At 37.5% G+C, this 12,977-nt stretch overlaps 4 protein-coding genes across 9 annotated transcripts in view; 3 read left to right on the top strand and 1 right to left on the bottom strand.

Moving 5' to 3' along the window:
* The window catches only part of LOC104735912 (probable receptor-like protein kinase At5g18500), a 4,469-nt gene extending 1,179 nt beyond the window's left edge, over positions 1–3,290 (bottom strand). Inside the window, exons 1-9 of one of the 6 annotated variants that reach the window (XM_010455791.2) lie at positions 3,092–3,290; positions 2,890–3,023; positions 1,650–2,274; positions 1,459–1,563; positions 1,255–1,377; positions 1,001–1,171; positions 775–904; positions 459–671; positions 11–358 (exon numbers count right to left, since the gene is read on the bottom strand). In XM_010455791.2, the coding sequence (XP_010454093.1) occupies positions 245–358; positions 459–671; positions 775–904; positions 1,001–1,171; positions 1,255–1,377; positions 1,459–1,563; positions 1,650–2,251 (1,458 nt within the window). In that variant the 5' untranslated portion in view covers positions 2,252–2,274; positions 2,890–3,023; positions 3,092–3,290 and the 3' untranslated portion in view covers positions 11–244. The other 5 variants (XM_010455792.2, XR_759510.2, XM_010455790.1 and 2 more) reach the window with 5 other exon arrangements.
* Positions 5,005–8,031, top strand: LOC104735910. Its single transcript, XM_010455789.1, has 2 exons — positions 5,005–5,326; positions 6,294–8,031. The coding sequence occupies exons 1-2, from the start codon at positions 5,215–5,217 to the stop codon at positions 7,850–7,852; spliced, it is 1,671 nt and encodes a 556-aa protein (XP_010454091.1). The 5' UTR covers positions 5,005–5,214; the 3' UTR covers positions 7,853–8,031.
* LOC104735907 (inositol phosphorylceramide glucuronosyltransferase 1-like) lies at positions 8,176–11,123 on the top strand. Its single transcript, XM_010455786.2, has 9 exons — positions 8,176–8,574; positions 8,734–8,854; positions 8,942–9,291; positions 9,491–9,598; positions 9,680–9,814; positions 9,903–10,025; positions 10,115–10,385; positions 10,490–10,613; positions 10,747–11,123. Exons 1-9 carry the CDS (start codon positions 8,344–8,346, stop codon positions 10,889–10,891), a joined length of 1,608 nt encoding a protein of 535 aa, XP_010454088.1. The 5' UTR covers positions 8,176–8,343; the 3' UTR covers positions 10,892–11,123.
* LOC104735908 (pentatricopeptide repeat-containing protein At5g18475-like) overlaps positions 11,197–12,977 on the top strand; it is a 3,363-nt gene continuing 1,582 nt past the window's right edge. The window contains exons 1-2 of the mRNA XM_019234923.1: positions 11,197–11,479; positions 11,620–12,374. Of these exons, the coding sequence (XP_019090468.1) occupies positions 11,632–12,374 (743 nt within the window). The 5' untranslated portion in view covers positions 11,197–11,479; positions 11,620–11,631. The remainder of the gene's footprint in view (positions 11,480–11,619; positions 12,375–12,977) is intronic.

Genomic DNA, 12,977 nt, shown 5'->3' with positions numbered 1-12,977 from the left:
CGTTTTCTTGGTCCAAAAACAACCTACAGAGCAAAACGTGGAGAAACAAATGACAATACAACAAACAAACAAATACTATACAAGCAACGAACGATGAACACTCACTCACCCTCTCTCTCTCTCCTTATTACAAAAGAAAAGAAACATCACATAACGCAGAAGATCTGGAGAAGAACCAAGGACTTGAAACTTCACATAAAGCTTATAACTTTACGACAATTTACACCTCGAGTATTTCCAATGGCTATCCAGCTTCAGGCTTTAGGTCATGGTACTCACTCTTGTCAGTGTCTGTACTGTTCCTTGGAGGTTCTGAATCTCTTGTTGTCCCGTTCTGACTCCTTCGTCTTCTCCTATCCTGAAATCCTCAAAATTGGTAAAAGCTTTCAGCACCAAACTCAACAAAAATATCTATTTGGTTAATAGACATAAGAGACAGTTTTCAAAGTCCTGCTAACCTCTCTAGGAATTGGGTATTCTTCGGATTCAAGCATACGTGCAACTTGGCTCATCCTCGGTCGTTTCTCAGACATTGGATCAACACATCTTAGAGCAGTCAAGAGTGTTCTTTTTAAAGCACTTGTAGATGGTTTTGTTTCGAGGTTTGGGTCAATCACTTCTTCTGATCGTCTTTGTTGGACCATCATCTTCAGCCATTCCACCAAATGTACCTTCAACATGGTTAAAAGATGTCAGGGAACTCTCGTGAGGGAGCAGAGTTTATGTGTTTTGATGGTCTTTACTCTTTATGAACAAAAATTTTATGAACGTTACCTCAGGTGGTGGGCGAGCATAGTCCACCGGATATCTACCAGTTATAGCTTCCAAGAGTACAACCCCAAAGCTGTAGACATCACTTTTCTCATTCAGAAGACCGGAATTCGCATACTCTGGAGCTACATAGCTGGAAACAAAGAACCAAAAAAAGTTAGTTCCCAAGAGCAAGTGAGCAACTTGTAAAAAGTGTAAAGAGTATACAGAGAGAAGTCAGTACTCTTACCCAAAGGTACCCATAACTCTTGTAGTTATAAAACTTTTATCAGCGCCAAGCAGTTTCGCAAGTCCAAAGTCAGAAATTTTAGAATTGAATTTGTCATCAATCAAAATGTTGCTAGACTTTATGTCCCTGTGCACCACTTTTGGTTCAATGGCCTCGTGAAGGTACGCGAGCCTGCATCACCCCCCATCGTCTCAGGTGAGGATAACGAAAACATAACCAAGAAAAAGAAACAGAAAAACCGTCACAAGACTTACGCTTTGGCTGTTCCAATAAGAATTTTCACTCGTGCCTCCCATGTAAGATATTCATGATTTTGATTGTCTCCACGGAGCCATTGCTCCAAATTTCCATTGTTAACATACTCATATACCAGCATCCTAATTTAAGTGTTACAGCATCTGATGTTTAGTGAAGTTCAGAAGAAATTCTACATATCACTTACAGCAGAGCATACATACCTCTGTGTTCCTTCCATGCAATATCCAAGAAGGCGGACCAAGTTTTTGTGGCGAACATGACCTATAGCTTCAACTTCTACCCTGAAGTCTTTGTCAGCTTGCCCTCTAAGAAATACAAAATACCACCATTAGTAAAAGAAGAAGATTCAAGAAATTTTGAATCTTGATTTACCATTTTTTAAAAGACTTACAGATTGTTGAGCAACTTTTTAACAGCAACAGGAGTACCATTAACAAGGTTACCACGGTAAACAACTCCATATCCACCATCACCAATGATATTATCCCTCGAGAACTGATTTGTAGCCATCTGAAGATCTCTAAGAGTGAACCAATGTCCCCATCCTAGGTGAGAAAACTCAGGAAGACCAGACAAAGGAGATGGAGCTGTCAAAGGATTAGCAGAAGATACACTCGAGCCATCTTTCTTCTCTAAGTGATTAAAAGAGCCTGACCGGCTACTATTGCCATTTTCTGACTCTGCTACTACTATACCCTTTTCAGGTTCTTTATCCCCAAATTTCTCACTAATAGAGGGATATCCATTGCCACCATTGCTTGAAGAAACCTCATCAACTCTAATCTCTTTAATTTCTTCAGGAACACTAGTAGGAAGCTGACGGCTAACAGGGATTTGATTAGAAGAAGATCTAGAGGTCTTTCTTCTGAAAGTAAGCCATAGCGATATAGCTAAAACTACGACGAAAACAGCGGACAGAACAATCACTATTATCTCCCATAGCTCCAAACCACTGTATTTCTGAGATAATGTGTTGTTTAAACCTGAACCCATCTTCTGAGCTCCGCTTTACTCACCTGAAAAAAGATGAGAGGTAGAACCGATGAATTCAGAACTCAAAACACTCTATAGTTACTTGTGCTGCTTATACAGGAAAAAAAAGAGAGCCAATCAAAAGAACCATTTCTAGTCCTGAATCAAAGTAATCAAACCCAAGAAACACAAAGCTTATACCAAATATCAGATTTGAGCTACTCAAACATAGAAATCTATCCATAGAAAATGCACATAGCCTCTCTCCTTTAAGAAGCCAAAAATGGAAAGGAAGAAGCAAAAAGACAAGAAAGAGAACAAAAGAGACTAAGAAAAATCAGATTCAACAAACCAACATTGTACCTAAGTCCCAAGAATTGCCAGCTGCCAGATTATTCAGTTCTCAGACCGAACGCCAGCTAAACAACTATAGCTGGATAGAAAACTACATGTTGAACCAAAAAAGGAAAAGATAACTCAAACAGCAGCTAATCTAGAAAAAACCTCTACCGACAACAGAAACAAATTCAAGAAACAAACAAACCCATCGCATTGTATGAATCAAAGAACGACCAAAAGAGAGAGTCTTGAAAAAAAATCAAGAATTAAACTCAAAGAACTTACAATTATAAATAGGTTCTAAAGTGAGAAGAACAAACCTGATGGGGCTAAAATTTTGGGAGGGATTTCAGAGAGACATTGAAGGAAAAAGTCAGATCTTAACCAGCATTGACTAGAAAGTTTCCAGCTTTGGATCTTTTTTGTAAAGATCTCTAACCTAAAAGACAAGAACCTAAGCAGAGAAAAAGAAAAAAATCAAAGACCAGAAATGAATGTGAGTGGGAAAGATTGAAGCTTTACCCTTAATTGCAGCTGTGTTCCAATAATAATAACAAAAGAAAAAAAAAACAGTAAGAAAAAAGGATATAAATCCAATTATTTATTCTGGCTTTTATTAGCTAAGCAAAAGTGACGACCGACGGACGAAGACGAAACAAGGTGAAGACTTTTTGTGGTTTTGGTTTTTGTGAGGAGAGATTAAAAAGTTTTTGAAAGAGTGAAGAAGAAGAAGAAGAAGAAGAAGACTCACTCTAATAAAAAGGTTTAGTTTTCTTGGTTGTAACTGACAGGCTGTAAGTAACTAAAGGGAAATGTCAAACTAAATCTAATTTACTCGTTGACAAAAATAATAAACCTCATTTACTTTTTTGGTCTTGATTATGAATAAATGTCAAAAAAAATTAATACCCATTTAAATTGTTTTATTTAGGTAGAAAACAAAAAAAAACGTCTGATGTTTTGTTTTCTCTCCAAATTGTGTTTATGATTTGGTAAATAATATCTTTTGTCCAAAAAAAAAAGAGAAGAATGGTAACAATCTCATTGAAGTTTTTGGATAAAATAGAAAGACAGAATTAAAATCAAATTGATGAAAATGAACAACACTTATTATATGGACATTTATAAACAAAAAATATTTGCAAGGACTACATAGACCTAACTTATATAATGCATGTGAAAGTACGAGTGTGTTAGTTAACTTAAGCTGTTAAGCAGCTGAAACTTTAAATTTGATATACTATAAGATGCACCGGCCAAAAGTATCACCATCTTTAGTTTTCAGCAAATAAATAACACACGGATATATTAATAAGTATAAATCAAATTTATAAATAGTCCAGTCTAACTAGGCGGCTCGATTCATGTTGTAATAATATATTTTTTTTATAAAAAATAATAATCTCCATGACGAATTGATGAAAATGACATAATGTTTTCTTAAAAGTTAAATGAATGCAATTTCAGATAACGTATGACCAATTTACACTAGTTGGTGGCAAAATTACATTCATCTCTCTGCAGTAACGGTCGACGTTACACAAATAGCTTATCTGAAATCACACAACACAAGTGTTGAATCAATATATATAACACGCTATTTTAGCACTTAATGAATCGTTTTTTTTTTTTTTTTTTTTTGACAACAGTCAATGAATCGTTTGTTCTTCAAATCTTCATTTCCAGTTTTGTTTAATGGTAGACTGTTTGATTTTTTTTTTTTTTTTTAAACTTGGTATTTAAGTATCTCTGAGATTGATTGCTTTAGTGGAACTTGGTATGATATAGAAAGCAAAAGACATAGCGGAATTTGCCGAAAAAAAAAAATTTGAAATGGAGATATTTTTTAAAAATCTGCGTATTTAAAAATACATAGAATCCAACACGCACTACTACGATAAAACTTGTAAGCATTGTTGTTCTTTTTGCGGATGATAAGTAAAACAAATTAAAAGGAAGGTTACACACACACACACCAAAAAAAAAAAAAAAAAAAAAAAAAAAAAAAAAAAAAAAAAAAAAAAAAAAAAAAAAAAAAAAAAAAAAAAAAAAAAAAAAAAAAAAAAAAAAAAAAAAAAAAAAAAAAAAAAAACAGAACTTTAGTACAAAAAGCACGAAATTTTATTTTTATAAACATAAAAATTTATGAAAAGACGTGTGTTAAATTCTCGTTCAACCAACAGTTATCTTTTAAACCAATGTTCAAGAATCAAGATGGTTTCTTTTGGGTCTATTCGAGATAACTACAACGATTAAATAGTATATGGTTGAAAGAAACGAGTAAATTTCTCGACATTTGGTTTAGATAGGGGCTGTATTTGAATTATTTGTAAATACAGGGGTCTTTATAGAAAACGTATAAAGAAAGGGACAAAATCTGAAAAAGGAATAAAGCAACGAAAAAATAGAAAATAAAAAGGCCAAACTCCTTCCAACCAAAAGGCACACACCACCATTGAACTTCCCCTCTATCACACGCAAGTAGTACGAACTACTACACCCATCCCTCTCTCTCTCTCTCCTTATCTCTCCTCGCCGTGAAAGTCTGAGAAGAAAAGAGAGAGAAGCTCCGATCTGATATTAACCTTGGAGTTTTCCTTCGGAGAAACAAATCGCCGATTTGGTCTCTATAAATAAAAAAAACGATGTTTTGCGACTGCTTCTACTGGAACAAAGGAATCTCTGAGTTGGAATCGGAATCTTACGAGTCAAAGCCTTCCTTCTCGCTTCCCTTGCCTCTTCCTCGGTGGCCTCAAGGTTCACAACTCACACAACCATCCTTTCTTGGAATTAGCAATTCTTGCTTTTAATTATTAAAATCATACAATTTTTCTAGTTTTCAACTTGCAGAGTTTTGTTACAAAACCAAACTAGTTTTTATTTTATTTTGTTGTTTTAATAATTTTGACAAATCAACATATGTTAAGTATTTTCTCATTTCAGAAACATTTATAAATTCTTGAATTTGCTTTTGGTTAATCAAACAACTGATTTTGATCAGTCATACATCAAAACCAAACTAATCTTTTAATATTTCCATTTATTATCATGATTATTCAGCAATTTAGTTCCTTTAAATTTTTTTTTTCCTTTTTCTGAAAGACTAATAAAATTCGTTGGAGAATATTCAACATTGGTTTGCCTGAGCTTATAGTATCTGTTTACTGATTCTTTGTGTTTGACATTTGATGATTCAAGATATTTTTGTTCTATGTTCAAAGACTCAAAGTCATTGGACTACTTAGAACATTCAATGGAACTGAAGCTAATAAAAAGTTGTAGGATCAATATTATTATTTAGCTACTGACTTTTTTGCGAATTTAATCTTCTGCACATGTTTATTGCAACGAGGTAGGTTTTTGTTAGCTTCAATAATGTGAGCAATAATAATGTCTATGACCGTATTGTATTTATTTATTAAGGTTGCACCAACGAAGACGGATATGGTATTTGGTATACTATTAATTCAATCATTGTTTAGACATGTTTTTTTTTTCTTTTTTCTTTATTGGTTAATTTTGTTTAGATATGTTTTGATTCTTCTTTATGTCCTAAGTGCCAACAACCCCCTTGGATAAAGTTGGAGTAATAGTTGATGACGATAAAGTTGATCATTTTTAGTTGTGGTTATGATTAATTACTATTATCTTAGTTTAAATGCTGTCAAATTATCTTGATTGGAATCTTGATTTGTGTCTAATGTTGGTTAGTCTTTGTGTTCAGGCAGTGGTTTTGCTACCGGAAGGATAAATCTTGGAGAGATCGAAGTTGTGAAAGTCACCGAGTTCGATAGAGTCTGGAAATGTGGCACTTCCCGTGGTAAAACTAGATGCGCCTCTTTTTACAAACCTCTTGGGATACCTGATGGTTTCCATTGCCTTGGTCATTACTGTCAGCCAAGCAATGAGCCATTAAGAGGCTTTGTTCTTGCAGCTCGTGCTAACAATCCCCATCATAATGCTTATGATCATCTCCCTCCTTTGAAACAACCCGTGAATTATTCCTTAGTTTGGAGTTCAGATTCAGATTGCTACTTCTGGTTTCCTAATCCTCCAGCTGGTTACAGAGCCGTGGGAGTTATAGTCACCGACGGACCAGAGGAGCCTGAAGCTGATGAAGTGAGATGTGTAAGAGAGGATCTTACAGAGAGTTGTGAAGCCAGTGAAAAGGTTCTTGGCGTAGGATCTTTTAACGTGTGGAGCACTAAACCTTGCGAGAGAGGGATTTGGTCTCGTGGAGTGGCGGTTGGGTCATTCTTTTGCTGCACTAGTAGTGATCGGTCTTCTGATAATAAAGCCGCCGCCATGAACATTGCTTGTTTGAAAAATCTTGATCCGAGCCTAAACGGGATGCCAAATCTTGACCAGGTCCATGCACTTATTCACCATTATGGACCGTTGGTTTACTTCCATCCCGAGGAGACGTACTTGCCTTCCTCCGTGCCATGGTTCTTTAAAAACGGAGCGTTACTGTACCGTAATGGGACATCTCAAGGCGAAAAGATTAACTCTGATGGCTCGAATCTGCCAGAGGGTGGAGAAAACGATGGGAGCTACTGGATTGATCTCCCTGAAGACGACGAAGTTAGAAGTAATCTAAAGAAGGGAAATCTAGATAGCTCTGAGCTTTACGTTCACGTGAAACCCGCGGTTGGTGGGATTTTCACGGACATTGTGATGTGGATCTTTTGTCCATTTAACGGACCGGCCACGCTCAAAATAGGGCTTCTCACCGTACCAATGAACCGCGTTGGAGAGCATGTTGGTGATTGGGAACATTTCACATTCAGGATAAGCAACTTCAGTGGAGAGCTTACACAAATGTTCTTCTCACAGCATAGCGGTGGAGGATGGGTTGATGTATCTGATCTTGAGTTTGTGAAAGGAAGCAACAAACCAGTAGTGTACTCGTCCAAACACGGGCACGCGAGTTTCCCGCACCCGGGAATGTATCTTCAAGGACCGTCGAAGCTCGGGATTGGAGTGAGGAACGATGTTGCGAAAAGCAACTACGTGGTGGATTCTAGCCAGAGGTATAGAATCGTGGCAGCTGAGTATTTAGGGGAAGGAGCGGTTTCAGAGCCGTGCTGGCTTCAGTTTATGAGAGAATGGGGACCAACTATAGTGTACGATTCTGCAGCTGAGATCAATAAGATCATTGATCTTCTTCCTTTGATTGTAAGGTATTCTTTTGAGAGTCTGTTTCCTATTGAGCTTTATGGGGAGGAAGGTCCTACGGGACCAAAGGAGAAGGATAATTGGGTGGGAGATGAAATGTGTTGAAAACAGAGCTCCTCTGTTTCAGTGAAGCTTTTGTTTTAAGTGTTTTGTGTAATACTAGTGTGTAGATATGATGTAAAATTGTAAAAGTATTGTATTGAACGGCTGAAAAAAGTCAGCGGACCAAATCATACTTATTCAATTCAGGATGTAAAATTCCATTTACAATTTGGTTTCTTTAAGCACAATGTGTAGGACAGATAGATTCCTAAATGATACAAGTTGTTGTCATGTTTTGAATACTGATTAGTGAACATGTGCTTTGTAACATGGTACGCTTATTGGAACGACGTCGTTACAAAACCCTATTTGTAATAGTTGTGGTAGACTTCTCTCCGATTCTAAAACGACGGCGGTGTAAAAAGTTCAGCAAGACACAGGACAGAGCAACAAAAGAATAACGAAGAAATTTCAAAATCTATCTATTTCAATTCAACGTTTACTTTCCTTAAATTAGGAAAATTTTGACGAGAAAATTGAGATCCGAATCAAGTATGGTGAGACTCAAGGGCAGTCTCTGGGTTCTTCTTCTCCTCACGCTCGTTTCAATTCGGTTAAAGGGTTCGTTTGGATCTGAAGAAGCTTATGTGACACTTTTGTATGGAGATGAGTTCTTATTGGGAGTTAGGGTATTGGGTAAATCGATTCGTGATACTGGATCCGATAAAGATATGGTCGCTTTGGTCTCTGATGGTGTCTCTGATTACTCTAAGAAGCTACTCAAGGTTTGGGGAAATTCTCTTTTCTACACTCCAATGTTTGTTTTTTTACTTGATTTTCTAGCTATTGAAGCTCAAAGATCTGGAAAAAAGCTTTCTCTTTTCGATTAAGTTTGCTCTCTGCTTTGTGTAAAGATGTTTGCTTTTTGTATTTTGATGCTTCAGGCTGATGGATGGAAGGTAGAAAAGATTAGTTTACTGGCGAATCCAAACCAAGTTCATCCAACAAGGTTCTGGGGTGTTTATACAAAGCTTAAGATCTTTAACATGACTGACTACAAGAAAGGTAAGAGCTTTCTGCTGTTCTTGTTTAGGTTTTTTCGGATTGACAACTTGAATCTCAAAAAGCTTTGTTTTTTTTGTGTGTGTGCAGTTGTGTATCTTGATGCTGATACTATTGTGGTAAAGAACATTGAGGATCTGTTTAAGTGTTCGAAGTTTTGTGCAAACTTGAAGCATTCTGAGAGGCTAAACTCTGGTGTCATGGTTGTTGAACCATCCGAAGCTCTTTTCAATGATATGATGCGAAAAGTGAAGACTTTGTCCTCTTATACTGGAGGAGACCAAGGGTTCTTGAATTCGTACTATCCAGATTTCCCAAATGCTCGTGTTTTCGATCCTCGTGTATCTCCTGAAGTCTTGAAAACCAGACCAGTTCCTGCTATGGAGAGGCTTTCGACATTATATAACGCTGATGTTGGTCTTTATATGCTTGCTAATAAGGTATGTGGTTAAGAAACATAGTTGTAATCAGGCTGGTGGTGTCTATTTGGTTCTGTTTTTCGTTTTGCTGTTAAAGTTTATGGCTTAGTATGAAATCGATGTGATCTTGGAATATGTTGTGATTGGGTTTGATAGGTTTAAGGTAGAATTGCCTTTTCCTTCAGCTATTTGAATCTTTAGTTTCTTATTATTTCTGCAGTGGATGGTTGATGACAGTAAACTTCACGTTATTCACTACACTCTAGGCCCTCTTAAGCCTTGGGACTGGTGGACAGCATGGCTCGTGAAACCTGTTGATGCTTGGCAAGTAGGTCTTCTTCTTCACTAGGGTTTTAGGTTTCTTTTGAGTGAATTTCTCTAAGTCTGATTTCACCATGAACAATCTCAGAGCATTAGGGTAAAGCTTGGAGAAACTCTTCCTGGAACTGGAGGTGGCAAAAACCAACATGATGAACTCGTTGTGAAGTTCCTTTTCTTGTTACCTCTTTGTGCGCTTTTGTTCTGCATTTACCGAGCCATTCAGGTTAAGACTTCTTTGGTACCTTCACCTCTGCTACATTCATCATTTTTGGATCGTAATTTGATTTGATGTTTTCTGTTTTTTCTCGCAGGGTCGTGAGGGTTCATTGTGTTGGAGCTCGTTCATCAATCAGATTAGATATCTTTATTACAAAATTAGATCTAATGGAACACTTGGTTATAGTGGTGTATCTACCATGAATCCCAGCTATCAAGTGAGTTTTCAGCATCAAATCGTTGTGGTTAACTTTTTTAAAAAAATTAATCTAATCTGAACAATGTTATTATTGCTTCTGTCTAACAGCCCCACAGTGCCAGCACACAGTCCAAGGTTCCTCAACACTTGGGCGCGATTTCAGTTGTAGTCTGTTTTACTGCTGTTCTGATATCTCTTGGAATTTCCTTTGCGATTGTGCCGAGGCAAATCATGCCATGGACTGGCTTGGTCTTGGTGTATGAATGGACTTTCACTATCTTCTCTCTATTGTTTGGTTGCTTCTTGCTTTTTGTCCATCAACATGGAAAGAAAATAGCAATACAGTCTGAATCATTGTCCTTGGATGATTCTGGAAAAGGTATGGACACGAGAAGAAAACAAAAAGTGTGATAATTGTACCATTCTCTACAAAGTTGAGAATTAAGAATAGTGATTTTCACCATTTTTTTTTGGTCTCAACAGGTCATCAGCGAGCAGGTGTGTCTTGTGACGTTACTACATTGTATTATGGATTAGGGATGGCATTTCTGGCTATTGCTGCAGTTTCTTTACCTTACATTTTAGGAATCACCGCTTTATTTACGAGGTAAACTTTCTTAATAAACTTGCTAAGAATGGTTCTTGTTATTGATTCAACACATTCTTCTCCTTATATTTTGACTTGATTCATTCTCTAAGATATGTCATGATAGTTGCTGATTCACTTACATATTAAACAGGTTGGGTCTAATGGTGGGTGTAGCCATAATTTTAGCTGCCTTCATGACCTATGCTTCAGAGCACCTAGCCATCAGATGGTTCTTGAAAGGTCTCGAAGACCGTCGCGACACGACTAGATCAAATCCCTTATGTTTCCTCTGCTGACACAAGAACTACAAAAAAATGAAAAACACCTGAAGAAATGTGTCACCAACCATTGTAACTTGCAGAAACAACAGAGCCTATATAAATCTTGAGTTATTGTAGCTCTGTCTTGAAATGGTTACATCTTTGTAGCTGTGTTCTTTCTTTGTCATCATGTCTCGTTGCCTTTTCTCTTATTTTACCTTTTGTACAGATTTTATTGTTAATACTGAAGATCCCATTTGTGGCCTAATCTTCTTCTTTGGCTTAAAAAATCTTATTCAGCAAAGAACCAGAAGAGACGCATTTTAAACCAAACCGCGGGTTAAACCATTTGTAGTCCAAACCGTACCGATGGAGAACTAATTTGAATTAACCGAACCGGATTTTCACCATCGTCTTCCTTCACTCGCCGTCGTCGTCACTTTCTCTCCTCTGTCCTCCGCACCGCTCAAACAACAATATTCACAGTTTTGGTCTGTTTCGATTTCTGAAACAACCCACCAGAATCGCAAGAGCTTTAGCCTAAACGACCGATTCAAAAAATCACAACTTGCATCCACCCTAAACCTTATTACTCCTTCCGTGCGGTGCCGTCGATCCATTAAGGTGAGCTTGTTCCTTCAATATGACTATGAATTCGATTGTTTTTAGGTTTTGAAGTAAGCAGCTTTGTTCTTCTTTCCAAGTATCTTCTTTAACCTAATTTTACAGTCTTCTTCTTCTTCTTCTCTTGCTTGATTTTACAGAGGAGAGATACAATGCGCTTCAAAACTTCGATAATCAATGAACATCGCCGGTTCTATTCGTCGTCACGATCATGGATATCTCCCGTTTGCTTCTCGGAGAAGATGAAGAAGAAACCAGACTCACCACCAGAATCAGCAATCTCACCATTGGAAACAAACCTCAAAACCAAGTTTATCTGTCACAAATCTGCAGTCAAGTTGATGAGACTAGAGAGAGATCCTCAGCGTGTGCTTGATATATTCAACAAAGCCTCTCAGCAGACAGGTTTTAACCATAACAATGCTACATACAATGTTCTTTTGGATAGTCTCGTTAGGCACAAGAAGTTTTTAGCTGTTGATGCGATTCTTCACCAGATGAAGTACGAGACTTGCAGGTTCCAGGAAAGTTTGTTTCTTAACTTGATGAAACATTTCTCCAGCTTTGGTTTGCATGATAAAGTGATGGACATGTTTAACTTGATTCAAGTGATTGCTCGTGTGAAGCCTTCACTCAGGGCCATTAGTACTTGTCTCAATCTACTTATCGATTCAGGGGAGGTTGATTTGGCCCGGAAACTTCTCTTGTATGCCAAACACAATCTTGGACTGCTGCCAAATACTTGCATTTTCAATATTCTAGTGAAGCACCACTGCAAGAATGGGGATATCGATTCTGCATTTCGAGTTGTGGAGGAGATGAAAAGATGTGGAATTTCGTATCCCGATTCGATCACTTACTCAACCCTTATAAACTGTCTGTTTGCACACTCGAGGTCCAAAGAAGCAATGGAACTGTTCGAGGTTATGATCTCGAAAGAAGGGTTTTCGCCAGACCCTGTGACTTTCAATGTTATTATTAACGGATTCTGTCGTTCAGGGGAAGTTGAGAGAGCCAAGATGATTTTAGACTTCATGAAGAAGAATGGATGCAACCCAAATGTATACAACTACTCAACTCTAATGAATGGGTACTCTAGAGAGGGAAAGGTTCAGGAAGCTAAACGAATCTTTAAAGAGGTGAAGCAAAATGGGTTGAAACTCGACACAGTTGGTTATACCACACTGATGAACTGCCTCTGTAGAAATGGTCAAATCGATGAGGCTCTGAAGTTACTTGGAGAAATGAAAGCATTGAGATGCAGAGCTGATGCATTAACTTATAATGTAATACTCAGGGGCTTGTCCAGCGAAGGGCGATCAGAAGAAGCTCTTCAGATGCTGGATCAATGGGGATGTGAAGGAGTTCATCTGAACAGTGGTAGTTATAGGATCATACTGAATGCGTTGTGTTATAATGGCGAACTCGAGAAAGCGGTGAAGTTTCTGAGTGTGATGTCGAAGAGAGGGATTTGGCCTCATCATGCGACTTGGAATGA

This window comes from Camelina sativa, chromosome 13 (genome assembly GCF_000633955.1).
Source record: "Camelina sativa cultivar DH55 chromosome 13, Cs, whole genome shotgun sequence".
NCBI classification, from domain to species: domain Eukaryota; kingdom Viridiplantae; phylum Streptophyta; class Magnoliopsida; order Brassicales; family Brassicaceae; genus Camelina; species Camelina sativa.
This window is presented reverse-complemented; position numbering and strand designations above follow the sequence as displayed.